The following is a 27,664-nucleotide window of genomic DNA, read 5'->3' as shown; positions in this document are numbered from 1 at the left end:
TACACGTTACCAAACTATGTTATGGGGCATGCTTGCTTTGTGGAATTAATCGTATATTATATATCTGTATTTTAGAATGAATAATGCAAAGTAGAGTTGGAAACAAAAACATATTCGCGTTAGGTTATGTAAAACTTTAAAAATATCCAGATTAACTAACTACAAAACGGAACACTACTTACAACGATAATTAATTGTTATATGGTACGGTTATTATTATATTATTATTATTATTATGTTTATTACTATATACTACATGTGGATACATTTCATGATGACTCATAATAATAATAAATTTATTACGAGCTTTGTACCATGATAGTCAGTCTCCGTGCGGACCCAATTAAAATCAAATCCTCGTGGAAGTCAGCATAGAGTAACTATCCTTACTGACTGATGGACTTTATCTTCATATTTTTATCAGGAGACAGTACTTTTACATGTACATTTCCCATTACATGATAATGGGATAGCAATATTATGAAATCAAATATTGAGATGCAATTAAAAATAAGGACTTATAATGTTTCAATTAGTTCATTGTTCTTTTTTCTGAGACATCTATTTCATGATTAGATGATTTTTCAAAAATTATTTCTGTTAACATATTTGCGTAAAAAATATTTGATTTCGATTTAACAAACTTTGAAGCATGAATATGGCTTTTAGTGCAAAGGTTTTTAAATTCTGTGCAATAGAAATGTCTACGTTTATAACATGGATTTTAAATTATTTCTTATCCCAAATTGGAACACGTCCTGCTGTTAACACAGTATGTCGTCGTCGTTTGGTTTATACTTGGTATCTTATAAGCCACACGTTTTTCCAGTTGCCAAATAACTTTAAGCTAGGAATAATATAACACAATACTATGCAGCTAGCGTTACATAATTCATATAACTTGTATTTATATGCCCTACCAATTACGACTACTAATACTAACTACTTACTTGAAAATTGTGTAATATTTTTAAGTACCTATTCTTGGATTAATACATTGTTTTTATTTTAAAAAGAGAAATAACTATTTAACATGAAATAGGCCTCCCGACAGTCTAACATTTTAATGAATATTTATTTGAACTTCGGTCTAAAATATATACTTATATAAAGATATTGACAATAATAATTATGCTTTAAAAACATTACATAATAGAAATTAAACACTGTTGTTTGATTATATATTAATTTAAACTGAAATTTGTATAGAATGACTAGACTTGATTTGCCATTCATTTATTGTGGCAATAAATTTTGTGCTTATTCCCTTGTTTTTAAAACAGGAAAATGAATGTTTAACAACCGAATCAAGATTAAATCGAAATAAACACTATTTTCATTTACAAACATTTGATTTTGAAGGTATTCAATAGTTAGGAAACTTGTAATAAACAAGCCTCATCAACTATTTAGTATAAATTAGTCTAGTTGAGTTATTCCAGGACCTACAAAACAACATATAATGTATACATGTTGTTTTGTGGGTGTATCTGCTGACAACAACAATGTAACAATGTAATATTACTTGTCTCAATGAATAAACAAACAGATTTTTATTGATACTAAGCATAAGTGTTTCAAATAAATAATAAATCATCCCAAAACGTTTCGAGTATTTTTAAATATAGTAATTATTTCGATTTAATTTTGATCCCATCGTAAGTCAACCTACAGTGTTTAGTATCGTTATTGCTATTTAAGATTAGGAATACACTTGTAATAGAATATATAATGCTTTACTAGTAACGTGCTTTTTACATTTTATCTCAGGACTCATATTGTACAACCCATGATGAACATCACTCCCTCAGCACAAGAGACGTATAATAGAGATAAGTATGGATATATATATATAACAATGTATTGTTAATCTACATGCAAAAGGAGGTCATTTTATATAAAGCGAGGATTTTAACTTCTCCCAAATTAATTTTTTATATTTTGACATTTGCACAGATGGAAGGTTCAGAATAATTGTTATAATTAGACTATATCAGATATGTGTCTAAATATAAAATATTATACGTCGTATAAAATTGTTCAGCTCAGTTTCAGAAATACCATTACTGAATTTATGACTATTACGGTGACACTTTCCCTCACACTTTTGAATGAGTGCATACGTATAATTATTTTAGTATTAAATTATAAGATCCATAAACAACAGTTTAAGCATTTAACCTAAAACAGATTACAGTATATTTATAAATATCAACATACCATATACACACATGTGATTTATGAATAATTTATTGAGTGATTCATTAATATTAATAATATTGAATATTTTTATCCAAACGGGAAGTTTAAGTGTCAAAGTATATATTAGGATGTAAGTAAAATACATTAAATCGCTAAATATGATGCTACCAACAAATGAAGCAATATTAAATTTGGGTTAACCTTATAAGTTTCATTAAGTATTGCCATAATATAAAAATACAGGGTACTACATAATCTGTATGAAAGTAGAACTTAGACATAAACATATTTGTAATACGAACTGGTACACAATTATCCTGAAGGCTTGTGTGAAATTAACATAAAATGAGTACATAATTCCATTATATATTCTATTTAAAAATTAAAAAATACAATAAAGATTCCTTCAGGAAGTTAAGTATTCATCGTGACATTCTTCAATTAAATAATATTATACAATGTCTTATACCACACTGGTAAAGTATCACAGAAATTAACCGTACCTACCTAAAACTATCATGAACTTTTCAAATATTAGGTTTTGGTCAGTGTTGACAGTGAGTACGACCTCGAAAAAACTAGATTTGGTAACTTACATTACCTATGTGATCACGCTGGAAATAAGACCATATTAATAAATAATTCGAAATCATACAATTAGTACTATTACAAATATATATTTTGAATTCATTGCTTATAGTAATGAGTAATCTAAACCGACTGGATTATTTTGTCATTTTTTTTGTCAAAAATTCGTTGTATTTATGGAGTATATAATATTTTAAATAACATACAACAGAAGGGACTAATTCACTGTACGTATATCGTCGGCTTCCCCATTTAATGTCGCTACTGCTGTATATGGCCAATTATAGATGGACTGCAGGGGAACATGAAGCAACTCCACCAGGTAGCGGTAGTTCGGCTCTGAGGATTAAAATAACAACCAACTTTTATTTATGATTAAAATATATTATTTTAATCATAAATAAAAGCATTGCATCACGGCAACTGCCACTCCTGGGCACGGATGTCTCCTTATAAGAGAAATTAACATACTATTATTACGTCGGCAAACAGTTTGGTGCATTGGCATATATATTGTGTATAGTTATTTTTAACAAGCTATGTTCGCGACATACTACGTATTAGGAAGTACAAAGGTCATAATTTTTTTGTTTGTTAACAAATTGCAATGAAACTAACATTAATTGTTATTAGATTACTAATAATACAATCATTGTACTTCTTTATACTTATATCATTGCATTATCTATGAATTTAAATTTAAGAATACCATTCCTAGACGTTTCACACAACGCTCCCTAGTTTCAGCAACTATAAATACATATATTTTCAATTTAACTCAAACAAATAGAATAGAATTCAAACAGTGATACTCCTGATTATAAATTTATACAATTAGACGTTGCTGCTGTAAACGGGCAAACGGCCCACCGGATGGTAAGTGGTAACCGTCACACAGTATACATGAGCAGCATTACAACACATGATCATGTAACGCTCGTGACACCACTCACTCGTGTGTTGCCATTCTGGAAGACTAAAATGTCATGCTTCTTATCCTGTAATTTCACTGCATTATCCTAAGTCCTATCCTAAGTGACCCTTCATTGAAAACAGCTTTCAAAACAAACTACTTGGCGTCTGTAATAAGTGAGACTAAGGTCGACAGTCGACTTTTTCTAGACTATGTCTTGGTTTTTTATTTTAATTATTTAACCTCTACATATTTTATTGAAATTAAACTTTGTACTGTAACGCGATAGTTATCACATCACCACTATAGCAAGCATTATATAGGATGTGATAAGGTGTCGCTACTTAATTTATTTATTTCCTGTTGTATATCTAGGTAGTGATTATACAGGTGGAATGATTGTACTACATTAGCAAGTTTTTTGATAGTGCGATACATGGCTCATTAGTAAAGCGTACAGCCGTACACCCAACGCTGAGTCGTATTGCTTTACTGACTTTATACTGACCTTAAATCTATGTTATGTGGATACGTAAACTATTGGAAGGGTGCCGAGTGTAGACAGAATAAATTTAAATTTAAGATAAATAAAATTTTGCTTTAATTATAGTTAATCTTACCATTCTCAGGATTTATGTATCCCCTTCGTATCAAGAAGTCAAGTAATACTGGAGCGCTAGTAGTTTTAAATTGAGGTGACAGTGCCCGTTGTATACATTCTTCTGCAGTTAGCAATTCAAAACATTCCACTTCCCCGTCAGCATTGCGAGGTGCAAAATCCAATGGCAATTCAAGGTCGTACACATATTCGGTATTTGGAAATAATCCCCTTTCACTTTCAAAATAAAAGCTGAAAAAAAAATGGAATGGTAATACCAGTGGGGATCAATGGCATAGTAGCCATTTTTAGTTCGAAAAACGGATTTAGATGGCGTCATTGGTATCGAATGGAATTCAACATTGTTTTGTAATCGTTTAAAACCCAAAACTATGTTTTTAAAAAGGTTTAATCTATTTTTAAAAAGTCATATATAGATGTTAAAATGAAATAATGCGTTTTGAAAAGTAATTTTCATATATTTACTCATTTTGTTGTTGCCCTGTATTTGTTTACAATTTAATCATTGCTAATTGGGGCTTATTGTTTCCAAAATACTTTCATAGATGGCGCTGTTTTCATTTGTATCACCGTATTTTAAATGTTTATTTTATATTTTCAAATAATAAGTACTTACTATATTATTATGATAAATTAAACATAAAAAAAGTTTAAATAAATATAAAACAGCTAAACAAGAAAACCATATTATTCCAGTAATACTTATTTAGAAAGTGTTGCCATATTAAAAATAAATGCATAGATTTATCGATTTTTTCGAATAATCGATAACAAGATATTACAACGCATTATTCGATGGTGCTTTTAATTAGTCTTTGCAAACAGTAAAATTTCATCATTTTGTATTATACTCTTATTTGGAACGAATTGCAATGCATAATTTTTACTCGACGACGGCAAAATAGAGAGATTTTGACAGGTATGCAAGTACTATATATTTATCTGTTCGCTCATAACTTCGAAACTTGAAGAGGGAAATATTAATTAGATTGATCTGATACAAGTGTACTCTATTATATCAACCTCCACGCGGTCACCCTGGTAATTATAGCAATTAATGACATTAGTGACATAGTTCTTCTATTAAAAAAAATAAATACCTACTTATTGTAATTTAATGAATGAGAATTGAATGTGGTATAGAGTATATAAGGTCAGCTATACCTTTATGAAACCTCAATAAACAAGTGTTATATGGTATCTAAATTACTGACATTGATAGCTAAATATGAGGATCCTAGAATTTTTAAAAATACTCATAAGAAACTTTACAAATACTCGAATTTTTGTAGAAGGATATTTTCAACCTTACTAAATTGTACAAGGTTTTGAAACGATAATCATTCATAATACTATGATATATTACTGATCCTAGTACCTACTATTCATGATAATTAGTTTTTTAATATCTCCATTCGAGGGTAGGTTATTCATAATTTATATTATTAGATTTCATCACAAATAAAAATATCGATTTAAAATCGTAGGTTGGTCCATATTTTTTTATTATATCGAAATGACAACGAGTACTGGCAACATAAATGAAATGTTAAAAATATAAAATATAGGAATAAAAGAATAGGACTTTAAGTCAAATGCTTAAAACACATTTTCACTAGCATTGGATTTTTTCACTTTTTTCATCATTTAAGTTAAGTAGGTACTTCAACTTTTGAATTGTTCCTGTTCAGAGTTCATTGAACTTCTTATTTTTTTTGTCAAACTCAATAATTTAAATGTGTCTAAGGACTACTACAAATATTTAGTAAACTATCGTGTCTTTGAGGATTATCTCATACCAGGTATAACTATAAGTTGTTAAAAACTTGCATATGTATGCGTGTGTATCTTTCATATTAAAATATAATAAACATAGGTACTTGGTGACCGCTTTAATGTGGTATTATTATGTTTTTATTATTGTTATGAATGTAACTTCAAAAAACTAACACTGATTTTATAATTTTTGATTGATTGAGAAAATACTGAAAATTATTAATCAAAATAAAGTACTAAACAGTAGTATTATTTTTATATTTTATTAGAACTGAATGAATATGATGTATGAATAATATGTTTATTGTGCTAATAAGGTTACAGTTTAGTTACTTTCATGTAAATTCATTCATGTAAGTTCATGAAAATGTAACATGGTATATGATATTGTTTTCAGATTTTCCTGACATCAACAACTTAATACTGAACAAAGTTTAAACAAATAAGAGATGATATTCTAAATCTCCTAGTCATTCAGATGAAGAAAAATAACATTTTTACTGTAAAGAACAGGAGTTCAAAAGAATAAGAAATATATATATATATATGAACATTTTACTGTATAAAATAATAATGCAAGTAAAAATAAGAGAAAAAAGCAGAAGAAAAATCTGTAAATTATTAATCACAATGCAATTAATTATATAATTAAATAAGTAAGAAAGCAACGGACTAGTGATGAGAAGAAATTCCAAGTAATTATATTATGTGTAACCGACTGCAAATAAGTTTATGATTTAAGCTCATGATTATTATTATATTGCTTCATCAACAAATCCAGGAATATTTTGTGTACCAGGAATTAATTATGAAATGATTTTGATGAAATATTATGTCTTGATATTGATTTATTTGGAATATAATATAAAAATAACAGAAGTGTTTGAAGTTTTAGTGGTATAACAGTCAAGCAGTGAAAGAAATATTATTGTAAATTATTAACAATTGTTTATTCTGTGATTAATAAATTATTTAAAAGTGTTTTATTACCTGAAATAAAAATTATGATCTTCAAGTGTTGTGTTCATGCAATGTTAGTTTCACCTCATTCGATTTAAAATGTCAGGAATTATTTACTACATAATGATTTTGTATTAGATAGTAATCATATATATTTTTTAATGCAATGTGTATAATAATTCCCATTTACATCAAAAAACTTTGTGTCAATCTATATTTCTCTGTCTATAGACTTTGTTTGTGGAATACTAATAAGAAACAAAATCTAGAGACTCTAGTATATCACAGCATCCCAGAACCTTGTATTTAAGTCATGTAAGGACTTAGTACCTACCTAATACTTGCTACTTTTTTAATCAATTAATTAATTTGATCTCAATCATCATGATGATAATGTTGAGAATACTGCCAATGATGAATTTTATGGTGGTCATAAATAAATACCACCGTCACTCGTCAACAGTCATTATTGATCTCATCGTCATCACCGTTACCCTCCTTCATCCATATTGTCAAAAGTTACTACCTACTATTATGAACTGAAATGGTAAATAAGCTGACGATCCATCCAACCACGACGCTATCCGACGTACATACATACACATATATTATTAAACAGCATTACGTCATTATGTCGTGCCCGCTATATCCCGCATACGTTATCATTCCGGAGAACATAGATGTTATGTCCAAATATCCTGTAATCTCGCAGCTTAATTTCAACTGAATAACAACTTACATAAATACCAAAAAACTAGCAGTAAAGGCGTAGTTTGTAGATATCGAAGGTTCTACAAATAGGTATAACATCAAAATAAGTACCTACATGTCATTAGCACCGATGTAGTATCCCTGAAAGAACCTACATATAACAGATTGATGGTGTGCAGGTATTATTTTCAGTTTTACAAATTGCCAGTTTACCATAATTAACTACATATTGAGAAATAATTATATACTGAAAATTATATGAGGTACCCATATGCACATCAATTGATTATAGCTAAAATCTATCACTATCACATAACAATTTAAATAAAAAAAACCGTATTAAAATCGGGCTATTCGTTAAGGAGCTATTGCTCCTTAACCGATAGCCCGATTTTAGTGCAGACGCGTTACGACATATCTTCGTCGGGAGAAAAAAGTAGGCATGTAAAAAAGTAACTGTAACATAGTACATAGATACATAGGTACATTAGCCGTGTCTGTAGACTGTCAGCGAACAATATTATACCTACATTGAATTTTCGATTGTACCCAATCAGGAGTTCGATACAGTTATATATCTATTATGTACGTATCTTTGCAAAACAGATGTCATGTAGACCGAATTCTCTGCCATCTATTTTCATGCTTTATTACTAATCACCCACTAGTAATCCGAACTGCTTCAGATATAGCGACATCTAGCGCCTACGGCGGCGAAATAAAATAGCCCGAAGAATAGCCCGAGTTAGGAAGGAACCATTTTCTTGTATGGGATGGGGTATCTGTATGTAATATTATATTATCTGTGGTAATACTAAAGATATGCTTGAAATTCGGAAACAACATAAGCCCGACATTTAATGTCTATACCAAAAAAAAAATCGCAGATACTATACATATAAATTAAGTTGAGTTGAGAATGACTCAGGCGGTTAGGAAATAAGTAACATAGAATTTCTGTTTCAGGTAACGATTTGATATTTTTATACAAAATTGTATGTATACTTTCTAATACCTAAAACAGGTAAAATTATATAAAAAAAAATATCGAAATACTAGTATTTTAGTAATGATACCATCTTTTTAATATTTGTACAATTTTATTAAATTAATTTCATTTCAACTGAAAAGTAATATTGTAACAAGTACATATTGGATATATTAACGCCCTTATTGCGGAATATTATATTATCTATAAAGATAATAACTATTCAATTTATATAACTTATAACGGTTGGAATCGTGTGCTAGTTTATTATTTATTCATGTTCTCATAATTATTATCGCTGTCGTAAACACATTCGTTTTTTTTCTGTACTGCAATGAATCAACCAACACAATTATTGTTATCATAAAATAGCTACTAATTAATATAATTACATATAGAAAAGATTTGATTTGTTTTCTTTGTAATGGATAAATTAAAATTTATCCAATTTTAAAATTATAATAAACTACAGAGAACTATTGTACAGTCGCTTACACACTGTTAAAATAGTTATCTGTATAGTAGTGAGCTACGTTTAATTTTTCAACAAAGTTATATTTTTGCAATAATTCACAGGACATTGAACTAATTTATTCATGGGATATTTTTAACAATATGCACGTCAATTAATCATTTCTATTTCGTAACACAATGGTCAATTCAATTGGATGTTATGATAGGGTTAGTTATAAATATCCGTGGTTATAACATTAATGTACCGGATTATTAATAATGGAGACTATTGCCGTTATGGCTATCATTGATAGTCAGATCGCGCGTTTACACGTTCCCCTCTACAAAGACTAGTGATTAATCCCCTATGAATTTCCCACAATGAGCTGTTATCTGATTTTAGGCTATCATCTTATATTGATACCACGCGAGCAAAGACGGGTCGTACAGGCGTATGCAACATTTCATTATCATCTACTAAAAAAGGCTCTAATTAAATAAATCTAAATCATAATCCATCTCTTTATAACATAACGTGTCATAGTTTCTTACCTAACACATCCAGCTGGAACCAATTTTTTTACTAATTCTCCTTCTACAGACGCTTCCTCTGCAGCTTCTTTGATTGTGGTTTCCAGTATTCCATAGCCTACAGCAAGTCCTCCACTCACAAAACAATCCCATTTGCCTATTACAGTAAAAATAGATACATATATATATATGTATAATGTATGTATACTGATACTAAATCATCACAGAGAATAATAAGAATTTTCAATTGCGTCAATGTGGGTGGAACTCTTATTTTACTTATTTCAGCCGCCAAGCAGCTGCAGCTAGCTTTGTAAGAACTGTTTCCCTTCAATTCCCTTCAATGGAAACAGATCTTGTAATTAATATAGGTAATGATGATGAAAGTAAATTTACGTTCGTTATATTATTTTGATCTATCTCTTAGGGTTCGGCCAGCGTTTGCAATGTAAACGCAAAAAATATGTTTATTTACGACCTGACATTAGAAACCCCTAAATTTATCAGTGTTTCTCTAACAATTTTATGCTTGTATTATATATATAAACCTTCCTCCTGAATCACTCTATCTATTAAAAAAACCGTTTCAAATCCGTTGGGTAGTATTAAAGCTTCAAGCATACATACGCGGACAGACAACGACAGCAACTTTGTTTTATACTATGTAGTGATATCCCTACTAATATTATAAATGCGATAGTAACTCTGTCTATTTGTCGGTCTATTACTATTTCACTACAACTATGTATTGAACCGATTTAAATGAAATTTAGTACAGAGGTAGTCTCGGAAGTGAGAAGGGACATAGACTAGAATTTAGAAAGATACTATATAATTTGGGCGAAATGTAATTATGAAATGTGAAGTGAGTTGGAAAAAAAAACTTTCATCTGCGCGGCATTCAGGCTACAAAAACCGTAACACAGAAATATGATGTATGGCGAAAATGTATCTGTTAAATAGATCTACGAATAGATACGCGACAACATCTATCTATCTTTTATGTGTAAGCCATTATCGCCAAAATCGTGAATCATAAATACAATAAAAATTTATACATTATTTCTAATGCACATTTGGTCGTAACATATTGATCCTTATCAAAATAATTACTTTTAACGCTTCTGGTATCTAAAGCAGATAAAAGGTGTCTAAGATTGATAAAACTTTGTCTTTCACACTATATCATTTTGACAAATATAATAACTATGACGACGACAAACCGAGTGCGAGATACTAAAATACTATCCTTACAAACTATAGCGTTTATTATATATATTAGTGGAATCATCATCAAAAATGCTTAGTTTCAATCAATCAATACACATTACACCATATAGAACGAGTTATTTAACTGTGTATCTGTGTTACGTCTTCACGATTATACCATAGAACCAATTTTGATTAATTTTGTTATAACTATAGATGAGACTTAGGAAAATTAAAAAATGGATAAATTGACTCCGGTAATAGGAGCGGATCTACAATGATAAATTATGTATAAACGGGGAAAGTAAGACATCATCTCATATTTGATCATCCATTATTCCAATTACTGCCAAAAATAAAAGAATTACACTAAATAGAATATATGAGTATACTCACCAGGCCAAGTTTGTTTTGTGAAGCTTCGTTGTTGCAACCAAATGCATAAACCTTTGGTAGGATGATATAGATAGCCAGTAACACTAACGCCATAATTTCTAATTCCAAATAAACAAATAGCACTCCGGTCCATTTCCAATAAGCTTTCGTGATAGAATGGCGTACTTACTTCGAAACACTGCAGTATAGGTAAAAAAGATTTTAATTTAATACCATTATTTATTTAATAAATAAATTATTTTCCATAAGTACTATACACTATACATATATGCGCTTCTACATTTTTATATTTTCATATTTTAAATACATCTAATTGAAAAAATACGTAACAATCTGGCATTGTAAGTGGCAACGCCTCATTGGTATCACATGACAACATGATGACCATAGTACTGTTCATGTATATAAGAGACGGTTATCATTTAACATCCCGAGACTTATCATGCGCGAGTGCCATCAAACCACGGCATTCCTGTTAACCAAAAAATATTTGAAAATATAAGTGCTTATTCTGGAACAGGCCTAAATTTCTAAACACAATGCTGATAGAGACAAACCATCCATGCATCCATTCCAAGAGAAGTGGAGGGTCGACAAAGAGTGACAATGATATATATTAACAAAGAGTTTGGAGAGGCAGGGGCCCTAATATGTACTGGATTTTATGATGTAATATTTCAGTAGATATTAGTATTCAAATAGAAAAGCTCAATGTATATATAGTTTTAAAATATAGTTTCTTTTGGATACTTTGATTTAAATATATTATCCAACTACCTCTACACGCAACTTCGTGTGCGTGGAATTTAACTTTATTTTCTACAATAAAAGTAGCCTAAGTTTCTCCTTTTTACATCAGCTACCTGCCAATGAAAATCCCGTCAAACAGTCCCGTCAAGTCCCATCAAGTCCCAACAAAAATTGTAAAAAAAACTATTGGTTTTTGTACCATATTTATATTACAAACAGACACTCTAATTTTATTTATATGTATAGATGTATAGATGAAACATCTTTCCACAAATAAAATAATAATCTATAACTAATACTTTACTCAACAAAAGAGGAAATTGTTATATAAAAACAAATGTTTTAAAAACATATAGTGCAAAGATGTAATATTTAATGTAACATTACAGTCAATATATGAGTATGATTGTTTGTATTAGTCTGGGTGTTTTCTATGTATGATATGTATGTATTCACATAAAATAAATATCTATGTATCTGTATCAGTTGTCTAGTACTCATAACACAAGCTTTAGATTATTATTATTATTAATATTCTGTTTTAAAAGCACTTTCATTAAGACATATGTATCATATGAACTTCTGATATAAAATACATTAAATTTATTAATCTACAAACCTCATCACGCCAACCTTTGAGGGCACAAATTTCATTTTCCACTCTTAAATTTTGCAATACCTCTGCAACTCTCATTGTCCTTTGTTTATAGTCTCGGAAGGCTGGATTCAATTCCACATGTTTATCAGTTATATTAAATACCTGAAATTCATTCATCATTATGGTTATCAATAAATACACATATTTTTTAAATTGATAACCAATTTCAGTTAAAGATGATAAGATAGGCATGAGGTAAGTTACAGTAGAAGAAAATCGAGAAGCACATGGAGGTCAACCTGACAAGATCAGGCGTTCAATGGGGTCATTAGTGCACATTATAACAATCCCCCCACATTTAAATATTTAGATATCTACAGTAATATAGACAATACAAGACATATAATAACTGAGATATTTAACTAAAACAAATTAATATAGATCTAAAGTTAAATATGGACAGTGTAGACAAAATAATTACTTCTTTATTTATACCTATTTGTTGTTTTTTAAGTAGCACTTTGAACTTTATCTAGATAAAGGCTTGTTTACATTATTATGTAAAACAAAGCATAATGTTAATTAGATCTTAATTATTATCATATTTAATTATTTACCTCAGGAAATCTCTGTAGATATTTCATCACGTTTGGTCTAATTAGACCCACTTGGTGACCAGCCACTAGAAATGGTTTACATGTTCCTCGATGCAAACCTACAACATAAACACTTTTATAAATACTATATTAACTTTATTACTATTTTCCGAAACATATATTCTTTTACTCAACATACCTCCTAAATAGAAACAGTTGAATTTTCTTGCTAATTTTATTAAGTCAGAAGCGGTGTTTTGTATAGACGAATTCATATCTTTCATATTTTGTTCCACATATGTAGGTGTATTATAAAATAATAAGTGTCTAGCAAAATATAGACGCCTTTTAGCAAGCTACCTTTGCTTTTTATTTGTTACTCTAACATTTTAATTTTGAATACACTGAAGTCAACGCGTAGCGAAATTATTTAACTTTAAATTAAATAACAATGCACAAATTGAACAATATGTAAAATAATGATAAAGGTTTAAGATTCCTTTATAAAAATAGTAATTGTTTGTTTAATAATAGAATGAAAACTGATAACACCTATGCCGCAAGCAGTTTCTCACTCAGGTAAGGATGTGTAAATGTATTCGATAATAGAAAATTCGATTACTATCGTACAAATATTCGACTTATTTGATTGATTTTAATATTCCAAAAGTCGATTTATTACTAATCGATATTTTAGAAAAACAAATAAAATTTAAATAAATTGTATGAACCTGTGTATCTACGGTTTTTCTTACTCTTCTAATAAAACAGCTGTTTTTATTGTCTATATAATTTTTCATAGCGTTCGTTTCATTAAGGTGTCGGCTCGTAGTGGTTACTTGCTCAGTGGCTCACACAGAGAGACTTTTCTATAGATACTATAGGGGCGAAAAGCATAGAGTAATTTGTAAACAAAATGAGTCAAATCAAAGCCAAAATTACTATAAAACTTGAGTAACAAATTTGAATACCTTTAATCTATAATTTTAGTAATTTTATTTATTCAATACATTTTACCAATCTCTAATGGCTTCGGAATGTATTGGAGTTTTAAATGACGTATCTCCTATTTTTCGTCCTTACATACAAAATGTCTATGAAGAATTGAAACTTGGTAAGTAACATTATAACAAATATATTGAGAACCGTAAGTATTTTTACATATTAAAATTTCTGCTAAAGGTTTGAATTTCAGACAGAATGGTTAAAATAATAAAAGTACCATTTATTATATTATTATATATATAAGTATTCAGAAATTTGCCTGATAATATATAATAATAATGAATAACTATGTAGAATCGAATTGGTGCTTCTTCAGGTTAAAGATATATACCAACCAGTAGTTGTACCACATATATGGAGATGTGGTCAAAAAAATTAAGTGTGAAATTATAAAGTATATGCATAACCTTTATTGAAGGCTTTTAGCTGTTTTACAGCATTAGGACACCATAAATTTAGTTTTAAGCCAAAGGCAATAATTATATAAATTTATTAGCTTGGGTCCATACTGCCAATCTGTTGGTTTAAAACATAAGTATAGTTAAATGGATAAGACCATGGTCCTCTGAAAAGGCAATTCATTTGATGCCACATGGTTACTGTTTTCAGTGAATGATTAATCCATTTGTTTACCATTTCAAATAGTGATCTCAATTCCACAGGAGCAGCTCCTAAATTTTAAATCCATAAATCATTTTTATTACATGATCCTAGTATTTTAAGTAATAAAAAGTAATTTATGATAGATTCTAGAACCAGAATTAAACATAATAATAATCAATAATAATGTTATATTTGTTTCTAGGTTTATGTAAGACTAGAGTTGATCTGGAAAAAATAGCTGGTTCTGATTTAACAGACAGCCAATTACGATTAGTATTGCCCTATTGCTCTAAAAAAATAAAATGGGAAATTATATTTGACCCAACTACTCCTTGGTTTGCACCTGACTTCAGATTTGATGATGACAGTTTTTTAAGCAATGTCGATGAGGAATTTTTAGAAGAAAAATTGCCGAGTTTATGTGCTTGGAATGAAAATAATCCTAAGGCACTCAGTTATGTTCTCTCAGAATTAGTTTCTTTATATAAAAACTATCAGGTATGGAAAGTGGCATTCTTGTATTTTAATTCAATTTAATATTACAATCCCAAGAGTTCCTAACTAATATTTAGCTAACCAATACACATATTTTTTTATTTATATAAAATTACATGCTCTCCATGAGTATTATATGTGGTTCATGCTACAAATTTTTACTTATAATTCTGGCAAACATAATTTTTACTAAACCATTTCATACAGTTGTGGAAAAGCAAACTTTGTTAAGAACTCCACCAAATAAAAGCTAGCCATGTTAATGTCTAGCAACTAATTATAAGATAATTATACTCATATTTAACATAAGGCAAATACTAGTTTGCCTTTGAGCACTGAAAATACTCTTAGCTTATTCATTTGAAACAGGGTCGTTCTTCTTTTTAACCTACAAAAAGGTGTCTTCATCAGTTAAAAAAATATAATCGAAAATTATCCATATTATTTTATTATTAATGTTTCAATATATCAGGCAGGAACCGAAAGAAACGTTGTATAATTATAAAACCGATTGGGAATCCTTTAAAGACTATATCCATGAAAATACAAACCTGCATATACCGCTAAAAACAGAAGAAGATGTAGAAGAAACAGCCTGGTATGTCACAAACCTGATCCAAAAAGCAGCATGGTCATCAACACCTTATACCGAGTCTAAAATAAAGAGCCAAGATACGACACTAGAAATAAGAAATATGATATCAGAAAAAAGAAAACTGAGGAGACAGTGGCATATAAGCAGAAACCCTCAAGATAAAAGAGCACTTAATAAAGCTCAAAAACTATTAAAAATAATGTTAAGAGAAAACGAAAACAACACAATCCAAGATAAATTGATGACATTATCCCCACATAAAGCAGATGACTATAGTCTTTGGAAAATAACTAAATTTATAAAGAGACCGAAAGAACATATACCCCCACTTAAAAAAACAAATGGAAGCTGGGCTAAAACCTAGAGATAAAGCTGATTTATTTGCAAAGTAAAGAAGTATTTATACCAAATGAATCAGATGATATGCATACAGAAGCAGAAATTGATAAAATACTTGACAGTGACCAACAAATGTCCTTACCTCTAAAATCAGTTACGTTTAAAAGTAAGAATGACTATAAATCAGCTAAAATATAATAAGGCACCGGGCTTCGATTTAATAACAGCTGAAGTACTAAAACAGTTGCCCAAAACAGGAATAGCTTTACTAACAATTCTCTTTAATGCAGTTGAGACTTTTATTTTCCACAATTGTGGAAAGTATCTATAATAAATATGGTTCTTAAACTGGGAAAACCATCCACTGAAGTATCGTCATATAGACCAATAAGCCTACTACCAGCAATATCCAAATTATTTGAAAAAATACTATTGAAAAGATTATTGCCAGTGCTTGAGGAGAAAAATATAGTACCAGAACACCAATTTGGCTTCCGGGCACATCATGGAACTTCGGAACAGATACACCGAGTCGCACATACAATTAGACAAGCACTAGAGAAAAAAGAATACTGCTCAGGAGTATTTTTGGATGTACAACAGGCATTCGACCGCGTGTGGCACAAAGGCTTGTTCTATAAATTAAAAACCTCATTACCGAACACCATTTATATGCTCTTAAAGTCCTATATACAACATAGGATATTTCATGTTAAGTATGAAGATCACCTATCAGATTATTTTGAAATAAAAGCCGGAGTGCCACAGGGTTCTGTCCTTGGCCCAGTATTGTACACAATATATACTGCTGACCTTCCCACTACTAATGGTATAGTTACAGCAACATATGCAGACGACACAGCAGTGCTGTCATGTAATAGAGACCCACATATTGCATCTACAGAGAGAAGCATCTGAATGGAATTAAAGAATGGTTGAATAAGTGGAGAATTCAAAAGCACCACAAAGTCGGTCCATATCACATTCTCATTGAAAAGAGGAAATTGCACACCAGTATCCTTAGATGGAACTATTTTGCCACAACAAACGGTGGTAAAATATCTCGGAATGCATCTGGACAGAAGACTTACTTGGAGAGACCACATAAAAGCAAAAAAAAACCAAGCTGATAATAGGAAAATATTTCGGAGACGTGTTAGAATTCTTTTTCTCCATTCAAGATACCAGCAAAATTAAATGGTTTTTGGTGGAAAACTTAAAGACATGTACTGGCTGATAGGTAGACAGTCTAAATTAAGTCCCCTGAAAACAAACTCCTCATCTATAAGAGCATCATAAAACCAGTGTGGACATATGCAATGGAACTATGGGGATCAGCTTCACACTCTAACATAGAAATTCTTCAGCACTTCCAAAACAAGGCATTAAAAACCATAGCCAGAGCTCCTTGGTTCATAAAAAACATTGAACTACATACACATCTAGAAATTCCAACTGTAAAAGAAGAGATACAGAAAGCCTGTGGAAGATATAAACACAGATTAGCCGCCCCGAACCAGTTAGCTTCAAACCTACTGGATATAAATAACTGTCCATCTAGATTAAAAAGAGCTCGCCTTGCCAACATCTAAAGAAAGAAAGTAAATGAGATGGCACCTTACTGGAGGGGCCTCATCTCAAAAAGCCAATAACTTCAAAAAATCTGATTATAGCCGGAAGGGCTGATCGCAGATAGAGAGAGAGAGAAAAAAAAAAAAAAAATGTTTCAATATGTACTGTACTAAAAATGTAACGGCTATACACATTCACAATAAATAAACATTTATATTTTTATATTAAAAAATACGTTACAGAGTCATCAATCCGCGTGACAGAGGTGTATTTCATACAAATCATAGTTGTCTCTCGCTACCTGAGCCTGTGTTTAATTCATAATGGTACGAAAAAATATAAAAGTATTTTTTTTATTCTACAAGATATAGTTAATTCATTTTGTTGTACTGACTAAATTTTTTTGACATTTTTAGTAAAAAAAATAGAAAAATCTTTAAGTCTTGTCTTTCACTACAGACTGTTTTAATAGATATATTCGGTCACATGTTTTTTAATTCGAGCGACGCGTATACGAGGGTCACTTTTGTTGCCGTCGATTCGATATTTAGTCCTTCCTATCCCTTGCTGAGATAAGCTCTCTAGGACTTAGAGATTGCGCGTAAGTCGCCCGGAATCTGTGTATGGAGGTGCGTGTGTTTATTCGGCGACAACTTCGTCACGTAAGTATTGGACAATAATATATCAATTACAGTTACTTCTTATTATTTAACTTTTGCGTAATAAGAAACACTTTCATGCCAACCTGTTACGTTTGTATTTTGTCGTAACGTTTAAATATTAATAATTTTGTAAGTAAGATTTACCCCTCCGTCACGCTACTACTTCGTCACAATAAAATTGTGACGGAGTGTTAAAGTACGTGACGGATGGGTAAAAAATACTTGCAAAGAATATAATATTTATTTTATGTCATAAAATATAAGAATCTGTTGAAACAGGGCCAGTACTTATTATGGCAACTATTTCGATATAAAGTTTATCTAGTGTTTTTCTAATGTTTGAAGTATGTCAAAGTCAATGTCAATGTCAATGTGTGATGTTGATTAATCTATTAATGTTACTTTCTCTCTTGTTAATTATCTGTCATTGTGTAAGTTTATAAGCTTCCTAATAAATATTAAATATAAAATATAGACTGCATATTATTTTAAAATATCATATAAAACATGGCGCAGTGGTATTTACTGTAAGTCTAAACAGTGTATTTCGGCTATAACGATATCAAATCTGAAGCTTACTACGGATTAAAATTTCAAACAACATGGAGCGTAGCTGGGTGAAATTGCCCCCAAACTTCGACATTCGAGCTCAATCTGCAGCAACTGAATGGAGAGCTTGGAAAAGCATGTTTATAGATTATCTAGTGGCTGTCGGTAGTGACAAGGCTACAGACCAAATTAAATTATCTCTGCTGAGGAACATGATGGGTCCTGAGTCGACGAAAATCATATTATCGTTTAAGTTATCAAAGGAAGATAGTGAAAACTACAATAAAGTGTTACAAGAAATTGAGAATTATGTCAAGCCTAAATCTAACGACGTTTTTGAAAGGTACAAGTTTAATGAAAGAAAACAATTGGAAGGTGAAAATTTTGAAAGTTTTTACACTAATTTAAGGTTACTGATTGTAAATTGTAATTATATAGAGTCTATAGAGGATGATTTACTAAGAGATCGTATCGTTCAAGGCATTTTCGATAAACAATTACAAGAAAGTTTGCTCCGAGTCGAGAACTTGACGTTGGACAAAGCTACAAGTAGATGCAGAGCAGCAGAAGCTAGTCGTTCTCAAGTAATGGAAATGAATCCAACCTGTATTGAAGTAGATAGAGTAAAGAGTTATGGAAATAAAAGAACTGAGAAGAAGTTTCAAAGAAATATAAATAATAAATTTGATTGTCGTCGTTGTAAAAGTCAGCATGGTCCGAGAGAGTGTCCTGCATATGGGAAAAAATGTGCAAAATGTGGTATATTAAATCACTTCGCAGTGAGCTGTAAAGTGAAGAAAATAAGTGAAGCTGTGTGTAATAAATCAAATTCATCAAATGAAGAGTTATTTAGTGGAGTAGTGTTGTCAAATATAAAAAAGATTAGAAGTGAGTGGGAAGAAAATATACAAATAGAGGACAAAATTTTTAAGTGCAAGCTAGACACAGGAGCGGATGTGAGTATTCTGCCAAAGAGTGTATTTGATAAATTAAATTATAAGTTAAATTGTAAAATTCAGAAGACAGAGTTAACAGTACAATCTTTTACTGGAGAAAATATTAAGCCAATAGGCATTGTAAATCTTAAATGCAAGTATAAAAATAAAATATGTAATGAGAATTTTGTCATAGCTGAAGCAAGTAACATACTTTTAGGTTTGCCGGCATGTGTCTCATTAAATTTGGTGAAACGAATTCATAGTGTTCAGGTGACAAATAATGATAAAGATAAATTTGTAAATAATAATATAGTAGTTTTTGAAGGAATAGGAAGGTTGCCAGGAAAAGTTGAAATTCCTACCAGACCTACAGAAGAATATATTTGTCATCCTTCTCCGAGATTACCATCTTGTTTGCTTGAACCTTTAAAAGCAGAACTAAATAGATTAGTAGAGAGAAAATCAATTGTTAAAGTTAATAATATTAGTGAAAATGCATATATAAACAGAATGGTAATAGTAGAGAAGCCAAATCGTAAAGTTAGGTTATGTCTCGATCCATTAGACTTAAATAAAATTATTGTAAAAAAAAAATTATCCTAAATGTTTACCCACATTGGAGGATTTAAGTTTTAAATTACAGGGTAAGAAGTTTTTCTCTGTTTTAGACTTAACTGAAGGCTTTCATCATCTAAGTTTGTCTGAGGAGTCATCTTGGAAGTGTTGTTTTGCTACACCTTATGGAGTTTATAGATATCTTGTTTTACCATATGGTTTAATGAATGCACCAGAATTATTTCAGGATGTACTTGAAAGTCATTTTTCAGAGTTGTCAAATGTTATTATTTGGGCTGATGATATTTTAGTAATGGGAAACACTGAAAAAGAGCATGATTTAGCATTGCAGAGTGTAATCCAGAAAGCAAAGAAATTAGGTATTGTTTTCAATAAAAATAAATTTCAATATAAACAAAGAGAGGTTAAATATGTACGTAAACCTTTTAAACAAATGGGATGGCCAAGTTTTTAATGAATATGGAATGTCACTTGATCAGGATAGAGTTGAGTCATTAGTTAATTTAAAAGAACCAAGTAATAGAGATGAGTTGAGACAAATATTAGGATCTTTCAATTATGTACGAAGGTATGTGCCTGACATGGCAAATATAATGGCACCACTTTTCAAATTATTAAAGAAAAATTCTGAGTTTACATGGTTACCTGCTCATAGTCTTACTTTTACTGAGCTGAAAAGAAAAATATGTTCAGCACCATCTTTGACACCTTTTGACCCCAAAAAGAAAATTATTTTACAATGTGATGCAAGTAAAAGTGGATTAGGTTGTTGTCTATTTCAGAATAATGATCAAAATATATTAAAGTTAGTAGCATGTGCATCTAGATCTATGAATGATTCAGAGCTTAATTATAGTCAGACAGAAAAAGAATTATTATCAATATGTTTTGGTATAAAAAAGTTTCATAGATATGTTTATGGTTGTAATGTTGATGTTCAAACAGACCACAAACCAATTGTATCAATTATGTCAAAACCAGTTTGTAAAATAGGATCTCCTCGTTTGAAACGGTTAAGATTAAAATTATTTACATATAATTTGAATGTATATTATGTACCAGGAAAGTTATTACATTTCGCTGACATGTTATCAAGAAATTGTCTAAGTATTACAGAAAATGATAATCAAATGTCACAAATAGTACACTCTGTTACTGTACACTTGCCTATGTCAAAAGAAAACTTTGTTAAGAAAAAGGAAATGGAATATAAAATATGAGATAAGGTAGTTCATAAGACTGATAAAGACAAATTTTGGAGAAAAGGTATTATTGTGGGAAAATGTAAAGAACCTAGATCTTATTGGATACAAAAGGAGGGAGAAGATAGGAAAATAAGAAGGAATATTAAACATATAAAGAAATCTTTTTCAGATTGTAAAAGTGCAAATAAACTCAATCCTTTTTTATCTAATTATAATGAAGATTTTGATCAGGAACTGATATAAATCTAAATGTTCCCATTTCACCTAGACCTGTAATAACCTGTAGGAATCAAGTACCACTAAGTGTAACTACTAGATATGGTAGAACTACTAAGCCTAGAAGGGTGTTAGATTGTAAGCTAAAGGGGAAGGTGAAGTATGTCAAAGTCAATGTCAATGTCAATGTGTGATGTTGATTAATCTATTAATGTTACTTTCTCTCTTGTTAATTATCTGTCATTGTGTAAGTTTATAAGCTTCCTAATAAATATTAAATATAAAATATAGACTGCATATTATTTTAAAATATCATATAAAACAATGTTTACGGATTTATTTACATATTTTCTTTCTCAAGATATTATTATGACGAAAAAGAAGTCATTAACAGCAGAAAAACAGAGGCGTTGCCGTAAGATACGAAAAAGTTATACAGAAAAGGTAGCTGAAGTAAAACGCAAACATCTAGAGAGATATCATACTCGTAAGAAGCTTGTGGCTGACATGACTGTGAGAGAACATCGTATGATGAAGAGAAAATAGCGACAAGAAAAGAAAAAAAACAGACGCTTGAAAACATACTGTTGAACACGCTGGCTCCATCGCCATCCAGAAATACGTCCTCATTCTGCAACACCAACTAATTCAGAAGTGTCTAGCTCAAGAGGGAGGAAGAGATTGAAAAGAGATAGAACACAGAGAAGTTATAAAGAGAGAATATTAGTTTAAAAGATAAAATAGAAGAATTAGAGAGGAAAGTTCAAAAATACAAGAAAAGCTTGCACAAAAATCCAAAAAAGATAGCAATAGCAAAGATGAAAAGAACAGTAAGAATGTTAAATATAGTGTCCTTTCCAATGTCATTAAAGAACGATACCAAACTTGCATTTTTTTTAATCAGGACATGGAAAGGGTGCTAATGGTTTTGGTGGAACTTTGAAACGCCAAACTGATGCTATTGTAGCAATAGGAAAATATTTCGGAGACGTGTTAGAATTCTTTTTCTCCATTCAAGATACCAGCAAAATTAAATGGTTTTTGGTGGCAGACGAAGACATAGACAATGGAGTATCGACTATTCCAAGCAGTATTTTACCCCTGAAAGGAACCTTGCAAATCCACCAACTGTTCTCAGAAACTCGTGGAATCTTAAACTTTAGGGTTCTGAGTTATTTTTGTGAACAATTCTGTTCGTCGTTTCTAAAACTTATTGGCCTCTGCCTGAAACAGAATCCAATGTTGACAATATTTTGTTTCTGACTAGTTGTTTCCTAACGAAAAAAAAGATGTTGCAATTCATGAAGTGGAGGATTTGTCGCTCACGATATTACGAACAAAATTGGGATGCCCCGAAAAAGATTTTATGATATTATGTATGAATCATCTGAGGAAGATCAGCCATTGCACACATATATGCAAGCAAAGATTCCTCTAATCCAACGGCCTTTTCTAATACTTCTTAAGAAACACTTCACCTCAAGGCCTTTCATCATAGGAATATAGAAGACGGTGTACATGTACTCGTTAAAGTAAAAAGTGAATTAAATGATCAATATACATACGTCACATAGGCGATGTTATTGAAAACAGTCGATGATTGTGGAAGATTATTTATTAGTGGAGAATGACTTATCAGATGTTCCGTATGAGGATTTGATTAAAATTCTATCAAATCCAAAAGTAGTTAAAAAAGGAAAGAGAAGGTTCTTTGAATTTGATGAGCTTTTGCCAGTGTTCAAAAAGTAAGACTGATTAGGACACGTATGACTGAAAAAAGTAATTTGTTGATGATGATTATTATTTTATTTTAATTTTTCAGTCAAGTTAGACATTTTTTTTATTCGAGACAGTAGTCTTATAATTTAATTATACTAATACGGATCTCCTTCCAAAGGTTCTGCAATGTGATTTTATTAGTATGAGAGTATTTCAGTTGTAAGAATGTAAGACTGTCAAATATTTAATTATTCTAAAGAAGTAATGAATGATTCTAAATAAAATATTCATTTAAAACTAGTTTTATTCCAAAATATAACCGGATATTATATAGAATAACAACTCTGTCACATACTCTACCACTTTGTCACGATGTCTCCTGGTTTTAAAATTTATATAGCCATTTTAATATTTTCTTATGAATAGTACAATTTCGGAAAAAATATATTAAAAGAGTGGTATAAGATTAAAAATATATATTTATTGTTATATACAGAAGTCTTGCCTTGTAAGTTTTCTAAAAGGACCATTTGATTATTATTGTAAAAAGTAATTTGCAAGCTATCTTAGTTAAACTATTTGATACAAAAAAATAAAAGAAATTGTGACGGAGGTGTACAATTATTCGCCCAATCCTGCTTTAAGGCCTCGAAAATCGTACAAAAATTTGTAAACTTCGCGGCCAACAACTTTTTCAGATAGAATAGACATTCAGCTATCACAAAACATACAAGATTTGACTAGAATGCTTTATATTTATTTTTGGAAATTTGAGTAAAAATTTTAACATCATGTAGGTTAAAAAAAAGAATGACCCAACAAACATTTTAAGTAAAGTGAGAAAATGCAAAAAGCTTAAGGCATGCTATGCTTTAAGGCTTACATTAAGACCTTTTTTTTATTTTAATAAAAAATTTACCTATTTGTGCTTGGTCAGCAGTTTGTTAATACATATATATGTAATATTAATATATTGACATCTTTTATATTACAGATAAAAAAACTTAATGAAGATGAAAGTTCTCGTGCATACTTTGAATATACTGCATTACTTGGTGATGCTTTAACAACTGAAAATGATATTGAAGTTTGGGTCGGAAACCATGTTGTTGAATTTCTTATTAAACTTAATGTGGATACGTCTAGACTTCCTGAATTATACAATGATGGGTTGGTACAATAACTATTTTGTACAATAAAAGTAATAATCTATACAATTTAAAGGAAGACCATAGTACTAAAAATGTGAAGCTGGTATGCTTTTTACCTTTTCAGTACCGAAGAAAATCCTGGAATTGACACAGCACTACTTCTCGTGAGGTATCCAAACTCGACAAATGCAGAATTAATATTGTCACCACTGCTTACAAAATCTTTGGGAAACATAACTTTGCCTTTGTAAGTAATACACTAACATTGGTTTCATTTAAGCACCTTATAAAAAATATTTATCACATAAAATAATTGTAATAAAACACATTTGTTCATGCTTTAAAATAAATATAATGTGAAGCCAATTCTCTTTAGTTAACATTTAATGCATTTCTAGAATTCACTAATGAAAATAAGCCCTTGGAATATTGGTGGTAGTAAAGGGCACTGCATCATCTTTAGGTATATCAGGAATGGGTCTTATATATCTTTTAATATTATATTTCGCATGATTTGCAGGATGCATCAATCTGGAGTTCTAATGGATTATGTCCCTATGGTTACAGAACTTTTAAATAAAAAGGTAAGATCATAGATATATCAAACATTTGAGTGTGATTTTTAAGTGATGATTATGGGGACCGACAGTCACCTAACCACATCACATAGTTGTGTGTAACCGTATTCAATTACAGTATCATGTGCATAAAGTAATACATATTACACATTACCTATGGCCACTTGAAGTACCTAATTTTTATTCTAAGCATATGTAGTTAAAAATAAAAATTATCCGGCAGACTTTACTTCCAGTTCTTTTCAATAAACAACATATTGCTTATAGTTCTTAAGTGAAAAATCTCAAATTATTGATAGACAGTATAGTCAGTTGGAATAAGCATATTAAAGATGTTCACTGGAAAATTACACTTACACCGAACTTATGTAGATTGAAAATCCTGTGCACAAAAATTCTCCTTGTGCTCCCTACACTCGATTATGTACGTGTGCTGTTCTGACATGAACGTAAACCTTTTAAACAAATGGGATCGTATTTTTAACAACTCTTGCTTTTTAACAAATTGCGCAAGTTCGATCATATGTAGGTATTTCTATTTTTGTTAACAGCTTAAATGGCTCTATATCAGCTATTGTAGCAATATATATCTATAAAATGTAAATGCTATGTACTAATTCCTCGCACGGCATAAACATTTGTATTCCTGCGTACGATTGTTAGATCGGTCATCGGTCTGGGTATTTTCTATGTATAAGATGTATGTATTTACGAAAAATGTATTTGTATCAGTGATCTAGTAACCCTAACACAAGCTTTAGCTCGTTTAACTTGGGTCTCGATGGCGTTGTGTAAATTGTCCAGAGATTATTATTTATAAGTAATTGTTTATAGACGTCGACTCTACAAAGTATCGCCCTATGTGATTATTTAGTTAAATCCAAGCTTAATTATGCTGACGCAGTCTGTGGAGACTGTCTATTACGTCGTACAAAATAAAATACAGCAGATGCAGAATGCTTCCCGTGTTCATGTTATTCAATGTAACTGGCTCAAAATGGACCATAGACAGTGTCTTCATTTTGCTATATTGCTTTTTAGAGGTCCCATTTTTTTTTTAATATTAGCGATGAATATTTCATCCTAATAATGCCTTAGCGGTTTTTTCGTAAATCCTTAACATACAAATAGACTGTTTTCACTTAGTCATTACTTATTATATATATGAATGGTAATACAATAGACGGAGAGGTGGCATATTCTTTTATCCTACAGGATCACAAACTGAATAGGGAGCACATATAGTGCTCCCTATTCATACATATAAAGGCAATATTTTAATAATGATGAAGTATTATTTCAGATCCAAGATGTATTGAATAATGAAAGGTTGAAAAGAGAACTGTTGGCGCAGCTTATTGTTAAATATGAAGGTGCCGTTTTAGAGCATGATTCAAACAATGCATCATTTCTTTTCGAAATGAATGATTTTCATTGGATACTACAAATCGACATAGGTAAATTATACGAGTTTTATATTAGGTGATACTTTAATATGTAGTATAATAAATATAAATTAGCTCTGTGATTTAGACAGTAATTTATTTCTACTACTTTTACTACGACGTTGAAGATACCTTTTAAATGTAAAACACTTTGACTTATTTATTCTAAATCCCATGTTTCTCGGTTCTTTTTTTTCATAGATTCCTACACAATAATATTTATTGCAGTTATGCGCACTTTAGTAACACGGGGGGTGTTATTTGTTTTATACTAAATATACACAGACAAATCTCACATGAGATTAAGGGAGAAGCGAGGGAGGCTAGCCAAATCTTTTTACGTAATTAATAGGAGTAGACTCAATTTATATTGTTAAATCTAATAAAGAAAATAATTTTCTTTGCAGGTATTAAATTCCCAGAAAAGCATCCAATATTGATTTTAAGATCTGTATACCACTCCATCAAGGGAAAGCCTAAATTTAAAATACTCCCTTCTTGTCCCTACAATAATTTTGAGGGCTATATAGAGCAGCAGGTTGAAATTTTCAAGAATGAATGCAAGGGCCAAAACTTTAGTAACCAACTAGTAAATTTAGAATAAAATTATTATATAAGCCTTAAGAATTTAAATACATATATAATTGTACATATTAAGTGTTTTAATTAGGTAATATTTTAATTAAACTTACTCTGAAATTGTTAACAGGATTAAATAAAATACAA

The 27,664-nt window shown here is 30.3% G+C and overlaps 2 protein-coding genes across 2 annotated transcripts; one reads left to right on the top strand and one right to left on the bottom strand.

The window, feature by feature from the left end:
- Positions 1 to 2,163: 2,163 nt before the first annotated feature.
- Positions 2,164 to 13,858, bottom strand: LOC131854955 (uncharacterized). Its single transcript, XM_059206142.1, has 7 exons — positions 13,490 to 13,858; positions 13,312 to 13,409; positions 12,716 to 12,856; positions 11,347 to 11,524; positions 9,763 to 9,898; positions 4,324 to 4,553; positions 2,164 to 3,129 (listed from the first exon to the last, which is right to left on the bottom strand). The coding sequence occupies exons 1-7, from the start codon at positions 13,572 to 13,574 to the stop codon at positions 3,008 to 3,010; spliced, it is 990 nt and encodes a 329-aa protein (XP_059062125.1). The 5' UTR covers positions 13,575 to 13,858; the 3' UTR covers positions 2,164 to 3,007.
- Positions 13,859 to 14,194: 336 nt separating this feature from the next.
- On the top strand, positions 14,195 to 27,644 carry LOC131854967 (BRISC and BRCA1-A complex member 2-like). Its single transcript, XM_059206156.1, has 7 exons — positions 14,195 to 14,404; positions 15,101 to 15,396; positions 24,759 to 24,934; positions 25,040 to 25,162; positions 25,436 to 25,499; positions 26,797 to 26,950; positions 27,346 to 27,644. The coding sequence occupies exons 1-7, from the start codon at positions 14,317 to 14,319 to the stop codon at positions 27,540 to 27,542; spliced, it is 1,098 nt and encodes a 365-aa protein (XP_059062139.1). The 5' UTR covers positions 14,195 to 14,316; the 3' UTR covers positions 27,543 to 27,644.
- The last annotated feature ends 20 nt before the right edge of the window (positions 27,645 to 27,664 follow it).

This window comes from Achroia grisella, unplaced genomic scaffold (assembly GCF_030625045.1).
Source record: "Achroia grisella isolate CSIRO2021 unplaced genomic scaffold, CSIRO_AGI_Agris_v1 utg126, whole genome shotgun sequence".
Taxonomy (NCBI): Eukaryota; Metazoa; Arthropoda; class Insecta; order Lepidoptera; family Pyralidae; genus Achroia; species Achroia grisella.
The sequence above is the reverse complement of the archived record's forward strand: the minus strand, read 5'-3'. Positions and strand labels throughout refer to the sequence as shown.